Here is a 17,391-nt window from a genome sequence, read left to right as displayed (position 1 = left end):
GATATAACATTTGTGGGATGAAAACCCTATATGCTCACCAGGATCCCAAGCCTGACCCACTCAGTTTAATTGTATCACAGGTATCGATACGAAGCTGCTTTGCACTGAGAGATTAAAGGAGATGTAAATCACTAGAGTAAATGAATGTATGTTCTGTTTATGCTTATGTGTCTGTATCGGAACATGACATCCCGAGGTTTTATTATTTAATGAAAATACATTCTCTTTGAGAAATGTTTTGATAAGTTTTTATCATATCTTATTTTGGGAACAAATTCCGCAACCGTTTTCTTTAAACGATTACTCTGATTTATAAAACAAAGCATAAACAAATCGGTCTTTTCTGGCCGTGAAATTGGGGATGTCACACACTGGCTGAACTTGCTGATGATCTCACTAGCTGCTGCCCAGCAACTCACTGAACTCCTGCTCCCCTTGGTCCTCGAACTAACAATATCAAAGCAATACTGAGCCTAACTGACCCCCGAAAGACAACCAAGTCAACCCTGGTCCAAGTCAAAGTCCTGGTCAAGGTCAACCTTCCAGGTCAACCCTACTCGCCGAGTCACCCTATTGACTCGCCGAGTTCATATATTCAGAGTCCTTCCTTTCGCGTCTCGACTCACCGAGTCAGTCCATGACTCGCCGAGTCTACCGATTTCTGAGTCCTGACTTGTCCAACTCACCGAGTCTCCACCCGACTCACTGATTCGAGTCTCAACTTGAAGGGTTTGGGGTTTCGCAACCTGACTCGTCGAGTCCAAGAATAGACTCGCCGAGTACAAGGCAATCTTCATCCGACTCGACGAGTTGTTCATCCCACTCGTCGAGTTGCTCCTCACCTTCATGCTACTCGCCGAGTCCACTCAAAGGACTCACCGAGTCCATTCAAATCCCTTTACATGCAGAGGGCTTTTGAGTCATGCATGGACTCCAAACTGTAGATCTACCCTTCCCAAGCCTATTCCTCACGTAAAGTTGCAAACTTTACGTGTAGAAAAGGAGATCTAGGCAAAATACACCATAAACTAGGGTTTATGATAACCATGCTTCACCAATATGCCAAGAGCTGATACTCTACGGGATTTTAGACCAAAATAAGCATGGATCTGAGGTAGCAACCTCAGATCTGAACCCTTAGCTCGAATGGTTACTCTTATGCCAAGAATGCCCAAAACACACACATAGATCTAGGTGTAAAGGAGGGAAAATAGCAGCTTGTTACCTCCAAGATGAACACAACTGAAGTAGATCTCGGATCTACACCTCCTCCTTTGAAGCAACCTTCTTGATCTTCAAGTTCCTTTCCCAAAGTTTCCTTCCTCCAAGCTATTTCTCTCAAATGATGGAAGCTCTAACAAAATCAAGGGTTTACTGGTTCTCTAGGATGATATGGGGGCTGAGGGAGGGACATAACACCCTTTAAATAGGACACAACTCCCGGGATTAGGGTTTTCCTCGTTTAGACCAGACTTGCCAAGTCACCTTGGCCGACTCGCCGAGTCGGTCACTTACTCCTCGACCCGGATCTCGCTCGGACTCGCCGAGTCGCCCCTTAAAAAATTAGGATTTTCTTTCCTTTCTTGGCCTTCCAAACTTTGGGTGTTACATCTCGGCTCCGAATATCAGCTCTACCTGTCACCTATTCATCAAATAGTGACCAATCCTTAGATACAACTCAAAATATCTCAAATACCCTTTAGGTCAAACTTGGTCAAAGTCAACAGTCCATGTTGACCCAATACGCCGTGTTCCCCTTGTCCATGTCATGTTCTGCCAGCATCTAAAAAGGCGGGAAAAACCCCAGCCAACACGTCGTGTTGACTTGCAACCATGTCGTGGTTGCCTGAGTTTCAACAACTTACTACATTTAGTTGTTTTCTTCGACTCCAAGAGCTCTAAAGCTCAGATCTAAACCAAAATGTGATCTAAAGGATAAAGTTTCCAACTTTATCTATTAGGACTACCCAAAAAGGTCCAAACACCAATCCATAAGGCCTAATAATGCAAGGCCTTAACCAATAAGCACTTAATTCCTAAAGATTGAAGTCCATCCCTTCCAGAAGTGATACTAGCACCAAAATCATCCTAAAGGTGGGTGCTTTATAGACATACATGTCCAATTCATGTCTTGAACCCATATTAGGTCAAAATGAGGAATTATGACCTAATCTCTATGCATGACATCAAAACTTGATTATAATCCAGATCCAAGACACTACTAGCTCATCTTGACCTAGAGATTCAGAAAGTTGCAAACTTTATGAGGTCTAATCATTCCAACATTCAAGAACAAGAAACTAAAGGCACAAAACTCAAGATCTAACAACTCATAATGATAAAAATTGAGTCTTGGAGACTTACAAAGGTCCAGAAGAGTGCCAAGGTGAATTATGGTGACTTGCTTGCTTGATATTTGCTTCCTTCCTCCTCCTTCTTCCTTGTTTAGCTTCAAAAAGCACCAAACTAGCTCAAATATGGAGGAATATGATTAGGATTTGAATGGGACGATTTGAGGGAACCGAGGCTGATGTGAGGGAGGCTATGAGGTTAAGGATCCTTAAATAAGGCTCAACCCTTAAACTTTAGGGTTTTATCCATCAACCGCCACCACGCCGTGGTACAACACCACCACGTCGTGGTGGTCCAAACTTCACGGCCCAAAGTCTTATCGCCACGCCGTGGTGAGGCTTCACTACGCCGTGGCCAAAGAGTAATCATGCACAATTCATAAATAATTTCATACCTAAAATCGAGTGTTAAACTATGTTTAGGTGGCAAGAAATGAATGGAATTCAAGGGAAAATGATTCTAATTCCTTCAAATTCATGCGTTTTGTTGGACTTAAAATGGGGAAAGGGATTCCTAAATGAAATAAACTTTCCACCATATGAAGGAAAGTGGATTCCTTCAAAAGTTGGATGGAAAACATTCATTCTCATCAAGGAAAGTGACAGATTACAAAAATACCCCTGTTACTTATTAGAAAACCAACACCCACCACTACTATTATCGATAACCAACTGTTACTGCCACCACCACTTACCACCACCACCACCACTATCGTTACCTCCACCATCACTATCACCTACCACCACCACCCACTACCACCACCACCACCACCACAATCACCCGCCACCACTACCATCACCATCGTATCCACCACCATCGTCGCCACGACCACTACCGCTACCACTACCATCACCCACCATCACTACCACCGCCATCACTACCACCACCATCACTTCCACCACTACCACTATCGCCGCTACCACCACCACCACCACTAACATTGTTGTCACCACCACTACTACTATCACTCGCCACCACTATTGTCGTTGCCACTACAACCATCACTATCGTCACCACCACCATAACTACCATCACCCAACACCACTACCACCGTCATCACCACCACAATTGTCACCGTCACCACCACCCACCGCCGCTGTCACTACCACCATCACCATCACCAACATTATCACCATCACCATTGTCGTTATCACCACCGTCACCGCCAATACCACCACCGTCATCGCCATCACCACCCTACCATCATCCACTACTACTACCACCACCACCGCCATCCTTACCATCATCCACTACTATTACCACCGCCACCACCACCACAACTACCACTACTACCACCACCGTCGTCGTCATCGCCGCCACCACCACCACCACTACCATCGCTGCCACCACCATCACTATCGCTTTCATTGCCACCACTACTATTATTATCCGTCACGATTGTTGTCACAACCATCACCATTACCATCATCCAACACCACAACCACCTTCACCGCCACCACTACCACCACCACCACTACCACCGCAACTATTACCGAGATTTTACTATTTTTATAATTTTTATAATGTATATTAACATATAAGTTAGAAAATAAAGTAAATTTATGCAAAACAAACAAAAAAATAATTATGTCATTTTACATAGATTCCAATTTCATTTCCTACAAATCAAATATAATCTGGAATTGCCAACCAAATAGGATATGAAATTGGATTCAAATTCATGATAGATTTCTTTTTCAATTCCAATTGAAATTCTTTCAAAAACATTATGCGAACCAAACAACAATATAATAAGGTTGGATTCGCTCTGTGTTTTTTTAAGACTTCTATGAAAATATGTACATTATGCTAATAAGAACTTTTAATTATAGAACATAAACATTATATGTTCGATTTTTTTCGAAGCTGACAATAAAATCCTTGTCACTATAAAGAAGTTCGCAGTTTAGGTATTCGTCTGAATTTTCAAAACCTTTTTTTTTTTTTGAAAAAGGAGTTTACAACACTCAAAGTTGTTCGAGAATCTTAGTAGAACGGGGTGTTTATTTCCGAAATTTACAAGTTTGTCCAACTGTTAATATGTATATATTGAATGTAGTCGTTTTGGTTATTATTGTTTTTTTTTTTTTTTCCAATTTTTACTCACTAAAAAATACTTTCGATGTTTACTGAATTGTCAAAAACTTCCATTAAATAATGTGAGTGGTCTAAAAAGGCTTTAATAACTATGTAATCCACTAATCCTAGTAATAAAGAGAGACTAACCAATCATTAACTAAAAGAGCCCCTATCTACCTGTCGATTAGAAACTCAAATATCTGAAAAATGTAGTTGACGATTAAGTCATTGCTCCATCATGATAAAAATGCTTCTATCAACAAGTGTCACTATCAAAAAAATTAAATCATATTGCTTTAGAATAAAGAATCTAATAGTCATTCTTGAATCCGTAACCTTATTTATGAATTCTTACATCACCATAACAAATTTAATCTATGTCGATCATATGGGTTTAAAACATTTCATTGGATTTTTAAATATGTTGAAGCAAAAATAAGAGAGAATATTTGACAATCGAGCTCATATAACAAAATGGTTGCTAATTAACCACTTGAGAGGATTGAAAAAGTCGGTAGTTTCCATTGAAAGGGTGAAACGGTGAATGACTTCTTGTTGGAACAAAATCTGCAAATTTGAATTTACGGGAAACCTTTCTATTAATGAATAGTTTTCCTTAATCATTCATCACTCGACTATTATTTATGAGTTTTCTTTCTCAAGTATATACAACACATCCATGATTTATGAGTGGATAAATGATTGTACGAAAGGAAATGGAATTAATGAAAAAAATGTCAAAGCGTGAAGAGTCATGTCATTCGACTAATCAGAAGAATATCAAAATGAAGGGTTGGCATCCACCCGAAACTTGCTCAATGTGTTCCATGATTGATCAACTTGATGTACCTTATTTCTTAAATGAAAAGTCGAATTTGGTCATGATGTTTCCTTTGTGGTTTTTATTGCCTTCCCATTATCTTCTCCAACTATAGAATTTGGTTGAATTTGATCAACCGGATGAAATTTGTTTTTTCTTGGATTTTTACTATTGAATTTTTGTTTTTGTTGTTTAAGACAAGAGAAAAGATTTGAAGGTGAAAGGAATGAAAAGTATATACATTTTGGTCATTTTACTTTGTCGTAAGTCTTTATTTGAAATGAACATGAAGGGATATATTGTCCAAGCATCCATTTTTGGCAGGATGTGTCACCCCAAGACAAAGAAAAACAATTTATTCATCTTTGGCCACCAATTAAGGATTTCTGATTGCATAACATCATTTTTATATATATTTTTTATCCAACTAACATTCATTTCAAGTTCTTAACAATACTACAATGTTACTTCTTAAACAATGTTTGAGCAAGAGCCTCTTCCTACTTCCTACTTTTTCTTTTTTTTTTCTTTTTGTTACAATTTCCATATTTTCGTATTTAGTCTTATCAAACAACACGACTTTGCTCTTCCACCAACGCGACATGTTTGAGAAAGTCTTCAACACACATATTTATGGAGAGATAATAGAAGGGGATAGTAGAGTGGAATGGAACATAGATTAGTGTGGGTAGTTGGGTGAACATTGAGATGTGCTGGATTGCATTAATTTGTGCTTCTACTTCTACTTAGACCCAACATTCAAGTTCTAGTTAGGTTTTCGGTTTATTCTCTACATTTATTCTTCCACACACCTAATTTTGTTCGCATCATCCTCCTTCAAACAACCCTAAATTATAAAGAAACCAAAATTTTCAAACTGTGATATGTAAATCAGATACACAACACCTAATGCCCACAATAACCCTAATACATATCAAAAACCCTAAACCATATTGGAACCGAAACTTCCAAACAGTGAAACGAAAATCAAATAAATAAGATCCAACACGCCCAATGTCTATAAGAAGTCTAATCTATTATACCGAAACCCAAAACTTAATACTGCAACTGTTGAGACTAAAACCCTGGTTTTGAAAAGCTACTATCAATACTCCAAATTTCCAAAAACCTAACACTTGGAAAGACCCCAAAACACAATTTCTTTACATAAAGTTAACTTAGTCACCATCAAATTCGACCTAATACAACGGTACCCTATCACAATTGCTGCGTGGATAAGTTGGCTACCACCTCTTTCATCGAATCCTATTTCTTGGGCATACAACTTGAGCCACAATATTTTTGGCATTTTCCATCAACTAGACATGTCATGTCCTTGCATTCCGATTCTAGGACCATTCATAGTGGGGAAAAAAAATGTGGTGTTCAGATTCCATCAACATCGGTATCCACCATTCCCATTACGGATAATAATATCATATATTTATATGGATCTCATTGCCATAAACTACATTAAAGAACCTTGCTTTCATGGTTTTTAGATGAATAATCAACAATTGTAAAAAAGTTGGGGAAATCTTTATACAAGTGGCGAGTTCTTACACAAACATATATCACAATCCCCATTGATCCCAACTAAAAAATGACATCTTTTTACTACTGGAATGGGACAATCTTTCATTCATGTCGTGTAGTTGATCTTTAAGATCTTTGTTCTCTGTTAGCAAGTGGTCGTATTCTACATGAAGCCCTACTAATTGATTTTTTAGGGTACTGGAATTGGCTTTTCTGGACTGCACGTCTTTTTCCCTTTTATCACATTCCGATTCCAGTTTTGTGATTCCTGTCTTTAACCTAGAAATGTCTTCTTTTATAGATTTTGCCAAATGTGCATTCTTTCTGTTGGTGTCTTCACAGGCCTGGTTTTGGTTCCTTGAAGCTGTTATGATCTCTGTAAGTATAACAACTGGTTTAATGAATTCGTGTAGGGTTTCTATCATCACCAATAGGAACAGTGAAACGCCTGCAAGTAATGATTTAAGCAGTAACATTATAATCAACACATATATTAAGCTGATTTCCTTCCGTTTTAACAGTTCGAGATTACTTGCAACAATTCATGTAAGGTGGATAAATGCTAAATCTAAAGTAAATTGTCAACTAGAAATAGTCAGCTGATTATAGTCATAGGAAAATATGATAGCAAGCCAGTGGCATCAGGCATGACAGATCAATTTAGGCATATGATTTCAATTAATTGCATCGAATTGGATATCACTCTCAAGAACAATAAATCAAAGCAATTAGGGGGAAGTGACAGAAGATTACCCATGAGAGAAGCTTCAAGGATACGGAAGGCGAGAATGACGCGATTGGGGGAATCGACGGTATCGGCGGAGCAGCTACGGATTTCCACTACGGTGTAGATATTGTACATCATTACTACGAACACGGTGACACCGACAGATGTCACAGCCAATTGAGCTTTTCCTTGTTTGAATCCGTCTAAACCGGCAACTAGGGGCTCTCGGAGTGGGGTTTTGAACAGAAGTAACAGAATCATCATCATTTCGGCGAATAAAACGGTGAATAACAGATAAATCATTGTATAATTGTTAAGAACTACACGAGTGTGCAAAAACCTAAACCGATCGATAACCCACGACAACGTGTTCTTCAGTTCGAACTAGGGTTCATCGACCTCCGGCATTCCTGATCAACTAGAGAGGTGTGATCAAAAAATGGGACGCGCTTTTGGTCAAGATTTAGATTCCATTTCCGAAGGGAGTTCTTTCGGATTTCTTGAAAATTTGAAAGGGATTTAATGAAAAAATATATATGACATAAATAACCAGATCCTCAATATATTCTTGCAGTTATTGCTATGAACGAGTTATCAAAATATAAATTAAACTTTTTATTAGAAAAAATATTATGCAGATAATTCAAAATAAAATAGTATTTTATCTATTATATTATATTGTACTAGGAAAATCTATGGAAAAATCCAAATTTTGCCCAAATTTATGATTAAGTCCTAAGTTAATTTTCGTTAATGAAAAACAACAGGATATCAACTATTATATTCATTTTAGCCCTTTAATCTGGTAACCCTTTTATTAGTAAGCTACCTAAGCTGCATCAACCTTATTACCCTCTGTTGACCCTCCCTATCACCCACTTCTATGTAAAACCCCCTCCATCTGTAAAAACCATTTCTTACTCTCCATCGAAACCAAACCCTAGATTGGAAGAATCAACAGTAAGAAAATCATAAGAAATCCACGTGGTACTCCATTATCTTGTAATCTGAGTTTTTTCCCTTAAAATATTATGATTAACGTTTTGTTTTGTAGTTATAATGGAGATAGTAGATGAATTGGATACCATTGACGTGGAATTGAATGAGTTTTCCAAAGAGAAACAAAGAAGTTGATACAAAGATGAGTTCCTAAACACTCTTACAAAAGAAGAGCTTGGCGAATGCACCATACCTAAGATAAACTTACATGATTTTACAAGAATCTTAGAAGATGAAGCACAACTGGAGCTAAGTGAGGGTGACGATGAAGACAAATTGCAGTCTATACACAACACATGATTCTAAGGTGAAATGGAACAATATAAAGCTCGTTCTTGGGGAGAGGTATGAATCACCACACCAACTAAAGCTTTGTTTGACAAATTACTCTATAAGTAGGGGTTATCCAGTTATGTTCAAGAAATGTGATAGTGAAAGGTTTGTGGTTGTATGTGCAAGTGACCCGGAGAAATTTCAATGTCTCTATGTGGTAAGGGCCTCATGGAAGAGCACTGAAAGATCATTCCAAAGCAAAAAAAAATAGTGGAGCAACATACTTATGTTAGGAATTTCCGTAGTACAAATCTTATGGATCTCACATAGATAGCTAGACAGTTTCTGGAGGAGATGATTAGGAAGCCAAATCTAAAATGTAAGGAAATGCAAGCTACTATTCAAAGCAGATTCCATTGCAAGGTTTCATGTTTAAAATGTTATAGAGCAAAGTGTAGGGAAAATTCTTTAATAGATGGAAATTTTAAGTGATCACTATGAAAAAGTATAGGATTATGGACATGAGTTAATGAGGTTCAATCTAAGGAGTACAATTCAAATATATGTTACTGTAAACCCTGGTAAAAGTACTACTACTTTCCATAGAATGTATACATGATTTAAGGCTATCAAATAAGGATGGAAAGTTTGTTGCCGTAGAACTATTGGTCTTGATGGAAGTTTTTTTAAGGGACAATGTAAAGGTGAGGTGCTAAATGTTATAGGGAGGGATACAAATAACCATATGTATCCCATTGCTTGGGTTGTAGTTAATAATGAGAACAAGACTAACTAGAAGTGGTTCGTGGAACTATTACGAGATGACTTGGAATTAAAAAGAGTCTTGGATTTGTGTGTTATTTCTGATCAACACAAGCTAATGTCTTTAATTAGCTTAATTTCCATTTCATTTATACTGTAATATCCTAAAAACCAAAGATAAAAATTTCATTTTGATAATAACTAAAACACTATTGTAACTTTATTCAAACATTTAAAAGCATTTCAAAGTAAAATAGTTATCATAGTTCATTCCCAAAGATCACATATTGCGGAAAACACGAGTGTATGCGCTGTGATCAAGCCGGACCCTTCCCCTTCGAACCGGAAATACCTAAACCCGAAAATCACAAACTGTAAGCACAAAGCTTAGTGAGTTCCCCCAAATACCACATACCATACATATCAAACAAGCCTTACATAACATACACAATTATTAGCCATATATATCACACATAAACATAATCTATAGGAGTACTATGTGCCAACCATAATCTTGCCATTATACCACGAGTCGCCTTGTGGTCTTCCATGTCAGGCTGGGGGCCACAACCCTGGGTATTACAGACAAGTGCCAGGAGCCACTTCATGGTCTTCTATGCCAGTATCACAAAGGCAACCAACATACAATCTGCAACTACTTAACTAACATTTGCCAGAGTTTAGACTCTGGTCTTTCATACAATTTTCCAGGAGCCGTCTTCTGGCCTTTCATACAAAATGTCAAGTGTCACGGCCAAGTCTTCCTACCATACATAAACCAAATGGGCCGGTATTGGTGCCTTCGACCCATAGAACAGTAAGGAGACTCATCTCGAATGCAGAAGCTCACTGAAAGAAATCATTGGTTCTTGCCCTGATGACTTCCCAACATATCAATACCAAAATATCATCCAATTAGAAACTGGGTTCCAAACTATGATCCATAATCTATACTTGGGATAAAACGACCATTTTACCCCTAACCCAACATGAACCAAAATTGAGGCCCAAGCCCAAAACCAGGAAGGTCCAACTACATGATCCATAAAGCCCACTAATGGCCCAATTTTCCAAATTGGGCCCAAACCCTTACATGGACCTTTCCTTGAAGCCCATTAACATTTCCTAAACCAAAAATCACATTCATAGCTAGCCGAACAAAACCTTTAAACAATACAAGCCCCATGATAGCCCAAACTCGAAATAACACCACAAGGCCCAATAAGGTCCAATAACCCCAATTAGGCCCAAATCTATTATGGACCTATCCCAAGAAGGCCCAATATCCAAAAGGCCTGAAATATTGAATGGTCAACCGTAGCCAACTCCTGGTCTAAGGTCCAAAGCTCAAAAACTCAACAAAACAAAAAGCATCAACCAGGTCGAGCACGCCATGCGTACTCCGCTGTTACACCCAACGTACAACCCTTGGGGCCAGAACTTGTACTCCCCTGGTCCCCAATCTCCTCTGTTAAGCACTTAATCACCTCAGCCCTTGCTCCAAACTCTCCAGTCATATTCCTATGGACGACTTTTCAAGTAAAGTTGGCAAGTTTACTAGCATGCATGGATTAATGGGGTTTTATAGCTCAAAAGAGCTAAACGGATGGTCTTAACACATGCATGAACTGAAAACCTCCACAGAGCTTGCACCTTTATGAATGGGGGGACCTTAAAATGTCCAGATCTACTAGATTGAGCTCCTAAAACAACCCTATCCCACAAAGACCAAGGAAAAGGGACTAAAATGGCCATAAACTAACCCAAAAGTAGATCTATTCAATAAGTAGCCAAGATAGAGACTTTATACCTCTAAAGTCTCGAAATGGAGATGTTAACATTAGATCTCTAGGCTCTTCTCCAGAGTTTGAGTCTTCCACCTTCTTTTTCTCTTGCACATACCACCAAGAATCTTCTTTCAAGCTCCAAGCTTCACCCAAGGCACTGTAGGGTTTTATGCATATCAAAAGAGGTAGTGGCTGACTTAAAATGACCAAAACGGTGGTATAATGTCATTTATATAGGGTAGGAGCCCCGAAATTAGGGTTTTTCTCTGAAGGAAGTACGCACGGCCTACTCACAAACCACCAGTGACCATTTAACCTCATACGCACCATGTTCTCAATGAGTACGCCCTGCGTATTCATGGTGTGACACCTAGAATCTGGAAAGTTAATTGTGGAAATAAATTCCTTTCCTAGGGACCAACTCGGCAAGTTTATGGTGGGAACTCGACGTATTGGAGGCTTTTGGTTCGCGTGTTTTTATGGACCAAATTAGCTGAAGGGAACTCGACGAGTTGGACGTTGCTTGAGAAACCCTAAATTTTAGGGTGTTGCTGCTGGATTAGTGTCTAAGTCCATAACTATTTTGGTATGTACTTGACCCGACTATGAGCATGATCCTTTTGGGTTGCCTTCACCATAGCAATATGTAGGATGAATTAAGGAGAGAAAGGATTAATTATGATTTATTAATATATTATAAGAATAATATATTAAAGGAGAAATCATAATGTTTAATTAATATTAGTCAAGAATTAATTAATAATTAATTTTGTGGCTAAAAGAGATTAATTAAACTTAGGGGACTGGATTTGTAATTATAAGATAATTGCAATTGGGCTATGGATCACCTTGGAATAATAGGTTGGACGAATTCCATGGGGAAGCCCATTAGAAATCGTCCAAGGCATGTTCCAGAAGGGGTCCATAGGCTGCTTAGGGCTTAAGCAGTCAAATTAGGGTTTCCTTGTTTAATAACCCTAATTGCCTAAGTATATAAGGAACCTTGGGCACCAAAAACGTGGCTAACACTTCCTTTAGGGTTTCCAGCTGTTTTTTGTGCCTCCTCTCTCTTCCCTCTTCATCCAAGTTGCTTAGTGGTGTTTGTGATTTGAATAAGAGTAAATTATTATTATTTTAATATTCAAATTAGCGTTTTCTACAACTATAAAGGGGCCTATATAAGTCTCTAAAAACCCTAGACAACTTATAAGTGAATTTCAAAATTCTCTTCCTCTTCCTCCTCCCCTCTCCCTCTTTCTTTCTTTCTCTCTCTCTCTCTCTCTCTCTCTCTCTCTCTCTCTCTGTAACACCGTAAATTTCAAGGCAAAATTTTCGTTTAAAATAATCATTTTAATATTAAAACACTTGTTTAAAATCTCATACATAATTGAATTACAAGACATAGTTTCATTTTCACTTGAATAGAAAACCAGGATCCCCCAACATATAACTCTTTCTCTGGTGTGTACAATCGAGCCGGTGCCGTCCCGTGAAAGAACCTGAAAACAACATAACACAAAACACTGTAAGCACGAAGCTTAGTGAGTTCCCCAGTATACCACTTACACATATACGCATTTCCAGGCCCTGACCTTCCGGTCCACAGCACAACGCCTTCCGGCCCATAACATAATCGCCTTCCGGCCCATAACATATTTGCCTTCCGGCCCGTAACATATTTTCCTTCCGGCCCGTAACATATTGCCTTCTGGCCCGTAACATATTGCCTTCCGGCCCATAACATATTGCCTTCCGGCCCATAACATATTGCCTTCCGGCCCATAACATATTGCCTTCCGGCCCATACACATACACAGCACATAATACATTTAACTTATCACATATAGCACATATATCATATATCATATTCGACTTCCGATCACATAACATATTGCCTTCCGGCCCATATAAACATACATAGCACGCATAGCAATTATCTTACCATTTATAGCACGTATAACACATATCATGTCCGACCTTCCGGTCACACAGTCAAACCCTTCCGGGTACAGTATAGTGAGAAGACTCACCTCGTGGATACTGGAAATTAGCAACTCCTGAAATCACTTGCACTTGATCCGCCGAGCTTCAAACTCCCTGGATAATGTATTCTCTTATTGATACTTTTATCTTTCAAGACAACTGACCCTAAGAAATCACACATAGGTCAACTCTGGTCAACAGTCCACGGTCAACTCGACCGGACTCGGCGAGTACTCTGGCGACTCGGCGAGTCTAGTCGTCCTCCAATCCTTTAAGTTTTCCCTTCTACTCGTCGAGTATCCTCCTTGACCCGATGATTTAATCCTGGAAGAATCGCGGGGCCACCCCGACTCCACTCGCCGAGTCTGATGAACAACTCGACGAGTCCCAGTTATTCTTCAAGTTACTCGCCGAGTCTGCTCATCTGACTCGGCGAGTCCATGCCATGCAGTCGCGCAAACTGCTTCCTAAGGTCATAACTGCTCCGACCATTCATAGGTCTGGCCTTCCTCGACTGCTCCATTACATAAGGTCTTCATTTAGGTGCTCATGATACACCCCAAGACTTATAATTTACATGTTGACCTAAGGCATAAGGATTTCAATCCAAAACCTTCACCAATTCCCGAAATGCAGAGACATGGGATATTCTGGACCTCCAAGGGTCCTAATACAGGGTTACAATTGTTTGGGGAACAAGGGTAACATTCAATCTATCCATAAAAGGGTTCCATAAACCCTAATTCTCTAAATACATCACCATAGCAGAGTATACACGAATCCTTACCTGGATAATGTGCTCTCTGTGTCTCCAATCCTCAGAATGTGATTCCCTTGCTGTTCCTTTAGCCAAACCCTTCTCTTCCTTGCACAATAACTTCTTCAAGATCACCAATGGCCTTCAATCCTTGCTCCAGATGCACACAACCGATTAGGGTTCTTCTCAGAAGGCTAAAGACGGACAATGACGGCCTATAAGTTCATTATATACGTCCCAAACCTAAACGGCTAGGGTTTTCGCTAAACAGCGCAGACTCGCCGAGTCCCTATCTGACTCGTCGAGTCCAGTCGCGAACCCGCGACCAGGTCTGCGATCCTACTCGGCGAGTCTGGCTCCAACTCGCCGAGTCCCCCCTTAAAACACCCCATAAATATAATTTCAACAATACTTGAGATTCCGGGCTGTTACAATTCTCCCCCACTAGAATCAGACTTCGCCCTCGAAGTCTTACTCTGAAAATAGTTCCGGATGTTGCTCCCGCATCTCACGTTCCGACTCCCAAGTCATTTCCGATCCTTTCTGGGGTTGCCACTGAACCAACACCAGAGGTACCTCCCTGTTCCTCAGAAACTTGATCTTCTGATCCCTGATGGCCACTGGTCTCTCAGCCTAACTCAAGCTCGCATCCACCTAAATGTTCTCTAGTGGAACCACTGCTGACTCATCGACTATACACTTCTTCAACTGCGACACATGAAAAGTGTCATGGATCTATCTCAATTCCGCTGGCAACTCCAAACGGTAGACCACCCGTCCTCCCCTCACAATCTCACGAAAAGGTCCAATATACCGGGGCCCCAACTTGTCCCTCTTCTTGAATCGAATCACTCCTTTCCAAGGAGAGACCTTCAGGAATACTAAGTCGCCGACCTGAAACCCAAGCTCGTACAGGCGTCTGTCTGCATAACTTTCTGTCAGCTCTAGGCGATCAATAACCTCTGTTTAACCTGCTGAATCTGCTCTGTCGACTGAAGCACGATCTTGATGGGTTTTGAGCATTCTAACACTTCCTAAGTGTACATGCAACCCTAATAACCTTGGATCTATGTTTGTCTAATTGTCATGCAAAGTTGAATTCCAAGGTTATATTCCTATCTAGCATACATGGGGAACAATTTTAACATGAAGTATAGATAAAATAACTTACCTTGTTGTTGTTTGTGTTCCTTGAAACCTTGTGAGCCTAGCACCCCAAGTGTGATGCCTCAAATGCTTCACACAACACCAAATGCTCTTGGAAGAACTTATGAGAGAATACACACTCTTCAAAATCGGCCAAGCCCTCTTCTTTCTTAGTGTGTGTAACCGATTTGGGAGGAGATCATATTACTTATATAGTGTTGACACATCTAGGGTTAAACCCTAATGTGTCATGACTCTTCATTTCCATGACCCATGGGTTTGTAACTCCCATGGAGCATCCATGGAGCATCCTATGGGTGGAACCCAACTTGATGATCCATGGAGCCTTTTAGCCCACTATACAAGATATGGATGATTTACTTAATTAACCCATATATTTAATTAGTTATCTTTTGATCACTTAATTAATTCTAAATTAATTCTTGATCAAACTAATCAAATAATATTATTAATATATTAGAACTTATAATATATTAATAATCTACAAGCGTTATTTCTCTCATTTAGTCTATCCAATTGCATGGTGCCATGCAACCCAAATGGACCATGCCGGGTCGGGTCAAGTACATACCAGAAATAGTTATGGACTTAGACACCTTATCCAACAGTCTCCCACTTGGATAAGTCTAGTAACTATTACTGCAAGTATGACTTCAGGAACCGATCGGCAATCGTAGCTCTTTACAAGGTTTCTCGAAACTTAAGAAAACGATGGTACGCCATTTAAGATAAGTGATCATATAATCCTCTGTTCTAGATATCAGTCGGACAAATACATGGAACAATGTCTTACTTATTGTCCAACATTTGTTTCCCGATTTCCGATTTGTTTGACAAAGAACTTTATTGAACACATCAATTTAGTTCTGACCGGGCCCGATACATAGGTCAAAACAAAATCATCGAGGGGCCCAGATATCAACTTCTAATCCAAGAAGGAACAGATAAACTTCGACTCATATGTTTGTTCTACTACTCATTGAATTACACATAAGAGCACAATTTTATAACATCGAGTTACCAATGCGTTTTTCGTACAATCAATGCATAACCAACTCGTAAGTAACAAATCATATCTCTAGGTTTAAAGACTTATATGATATTACCGTCTCACGATCACTCGAGATAGAATTCCATGAAGTGATTCCAGTGAGCGTGGGTTGAGTCCAATGCTCAGAACTTATGAGCACTCATGATTGTTGTAGCCTTGTCCCAGACCTCTACAACCAATCATGACAGTCTTGATTCATACCTACTTCCGACATATGACCGACTGTGGAGGTTTGAATAATATGTTATACCAAACAAAATTATTCTGGAAGTCAAAACATGCAAAAGAAATATAGTAAACGATCGACAAGAGATAGCAACACTTTACTCATAAATAAAACACTTTTATTCATCATCAAATGTCAATTACACTTTACAAATTTCGAGATTATCTAACTACTAAATCTAATATCATCCTTCAGCCCTATGCTCCGAGCATGCTGGAGATGCTTAACCCGAGTCAGTCCCTTCGTGAGGGGATCTGCTGGGTTCTCATCCGATGATACCCTCTTTGCCACGAGGATTCCTTCTTCGATCCGATGTCTGATGAAATGGTATTTTCTATCGATGTGTCTGGATCTCCCGTGATCCCTTGGTTCCTTGGCTAAGGCAACAGCACTTTCACTATCACAGAAAATTTCCATCGGCTCTTTAATAGCTGGTACAACTCCAAGGTCTCCAATGAAGTTCCTCAGCCATAACGCCTCCTTTGCCGCTTCGCTAGCTGCAATATACTCTGATTCACAAGTAGAATCTGCCACTGTCTCTTGCTTGGAACTCTTCCAAGATATTGGGCCTCCATTTAGGGTAAAGACCCAGCCTGACTGAGAGCGGAAGTTATCCCTATCAGTCTGGAAGCTAGCATCACTATACCCTACAACTCTCAAGTCATCACTCCCACCGAGGGTAAGGACCCAGTCCTTAGTCCTTCGTAGGTACTTGAGAATATTCTTTACCGCAATCCAGTGTGCCTTGCCAGGGTTCCCTTGAAACCTGCTAACCATGCTCAAGGCAAAGGCTACATTAGGTCGAGTACACGTCATAGCATACATGATCGAACCTACAGCCGAAGCATAAGGTATTCGACTCATTTCTGCTA

General features: G+C 39.7%; 1 protein-coding gene across 2 annotated transcripts; it reads right to left on the bottom strand.

Moving 5' to 3' along the window:
- Positions 1-6,724: 6,724 nt before the first annotated feature.
- Positions 6,725-8,074, bottom strand: LOC145046754 (uncharacterized). Of its 2 annotated transcripts, none has more exons than XM_078995027.1 (2): positions 7,541-8,074; positions 6,725-7,163 (listed from the first exon to the last, which is right to left on the bottom strand). In XM_078995027.1, exons 1-2 carry the CDS (start codon positions 7,815-7,817, stop codon positions 6,826-6,828), a joined length of 615 nt encoding a protein of 204 aa, XP_078851153.1. In that variant the 5' UTR covers positions 7,818-8,074; the 3' UTR covers positions 6,725-6,825. The 2 variants fall into 2 exon arrangements, with proteins under 2 accessions (XP_078851153.1, XP_078851152.1); XM_078995026.1 differs by having other exon boundaries at positions 6,725-7,235; positions 7,541-8,068.
- Positions 8,075-17,391: the final 9,317 nt, after the last annotated feature.

Source organism: Lactuca saligna, chromosome 5 (assembly GCF_052625555.1).
Source record: "Lactuca saligna cultivar CGN05327 chromosome 5, ASM5262555v1, whole genome shotgun sequence".
NCBI classification, from domain to species: Eukaryota; Viridiplantae; Streptophyta; class Magnoliopsida; order Asterales; family Asteraceae; genus Lactuca; species Lactuca saligna.
This window is presented reverse-complemented; position numbering and strand designations above follow the sequence as displayed.

Bases quoted from the DNA above. Each gene is read 5' to 3' on its own strand.
- LOC145046754 (XM_078995026.1), bottom strand. From the start codon at position 7,817: ATGATTTATCTGTTATTCACCGTTTTATTCGCCGAAATGATGATGATT. The intron at 7,236-7,540 runs GTAATCTTCTGT...CATTACTTGCAG, and splicing joins CCTTGAAGCTTCTCTCATGG to GCGTTTCACTGTTCCTATTG.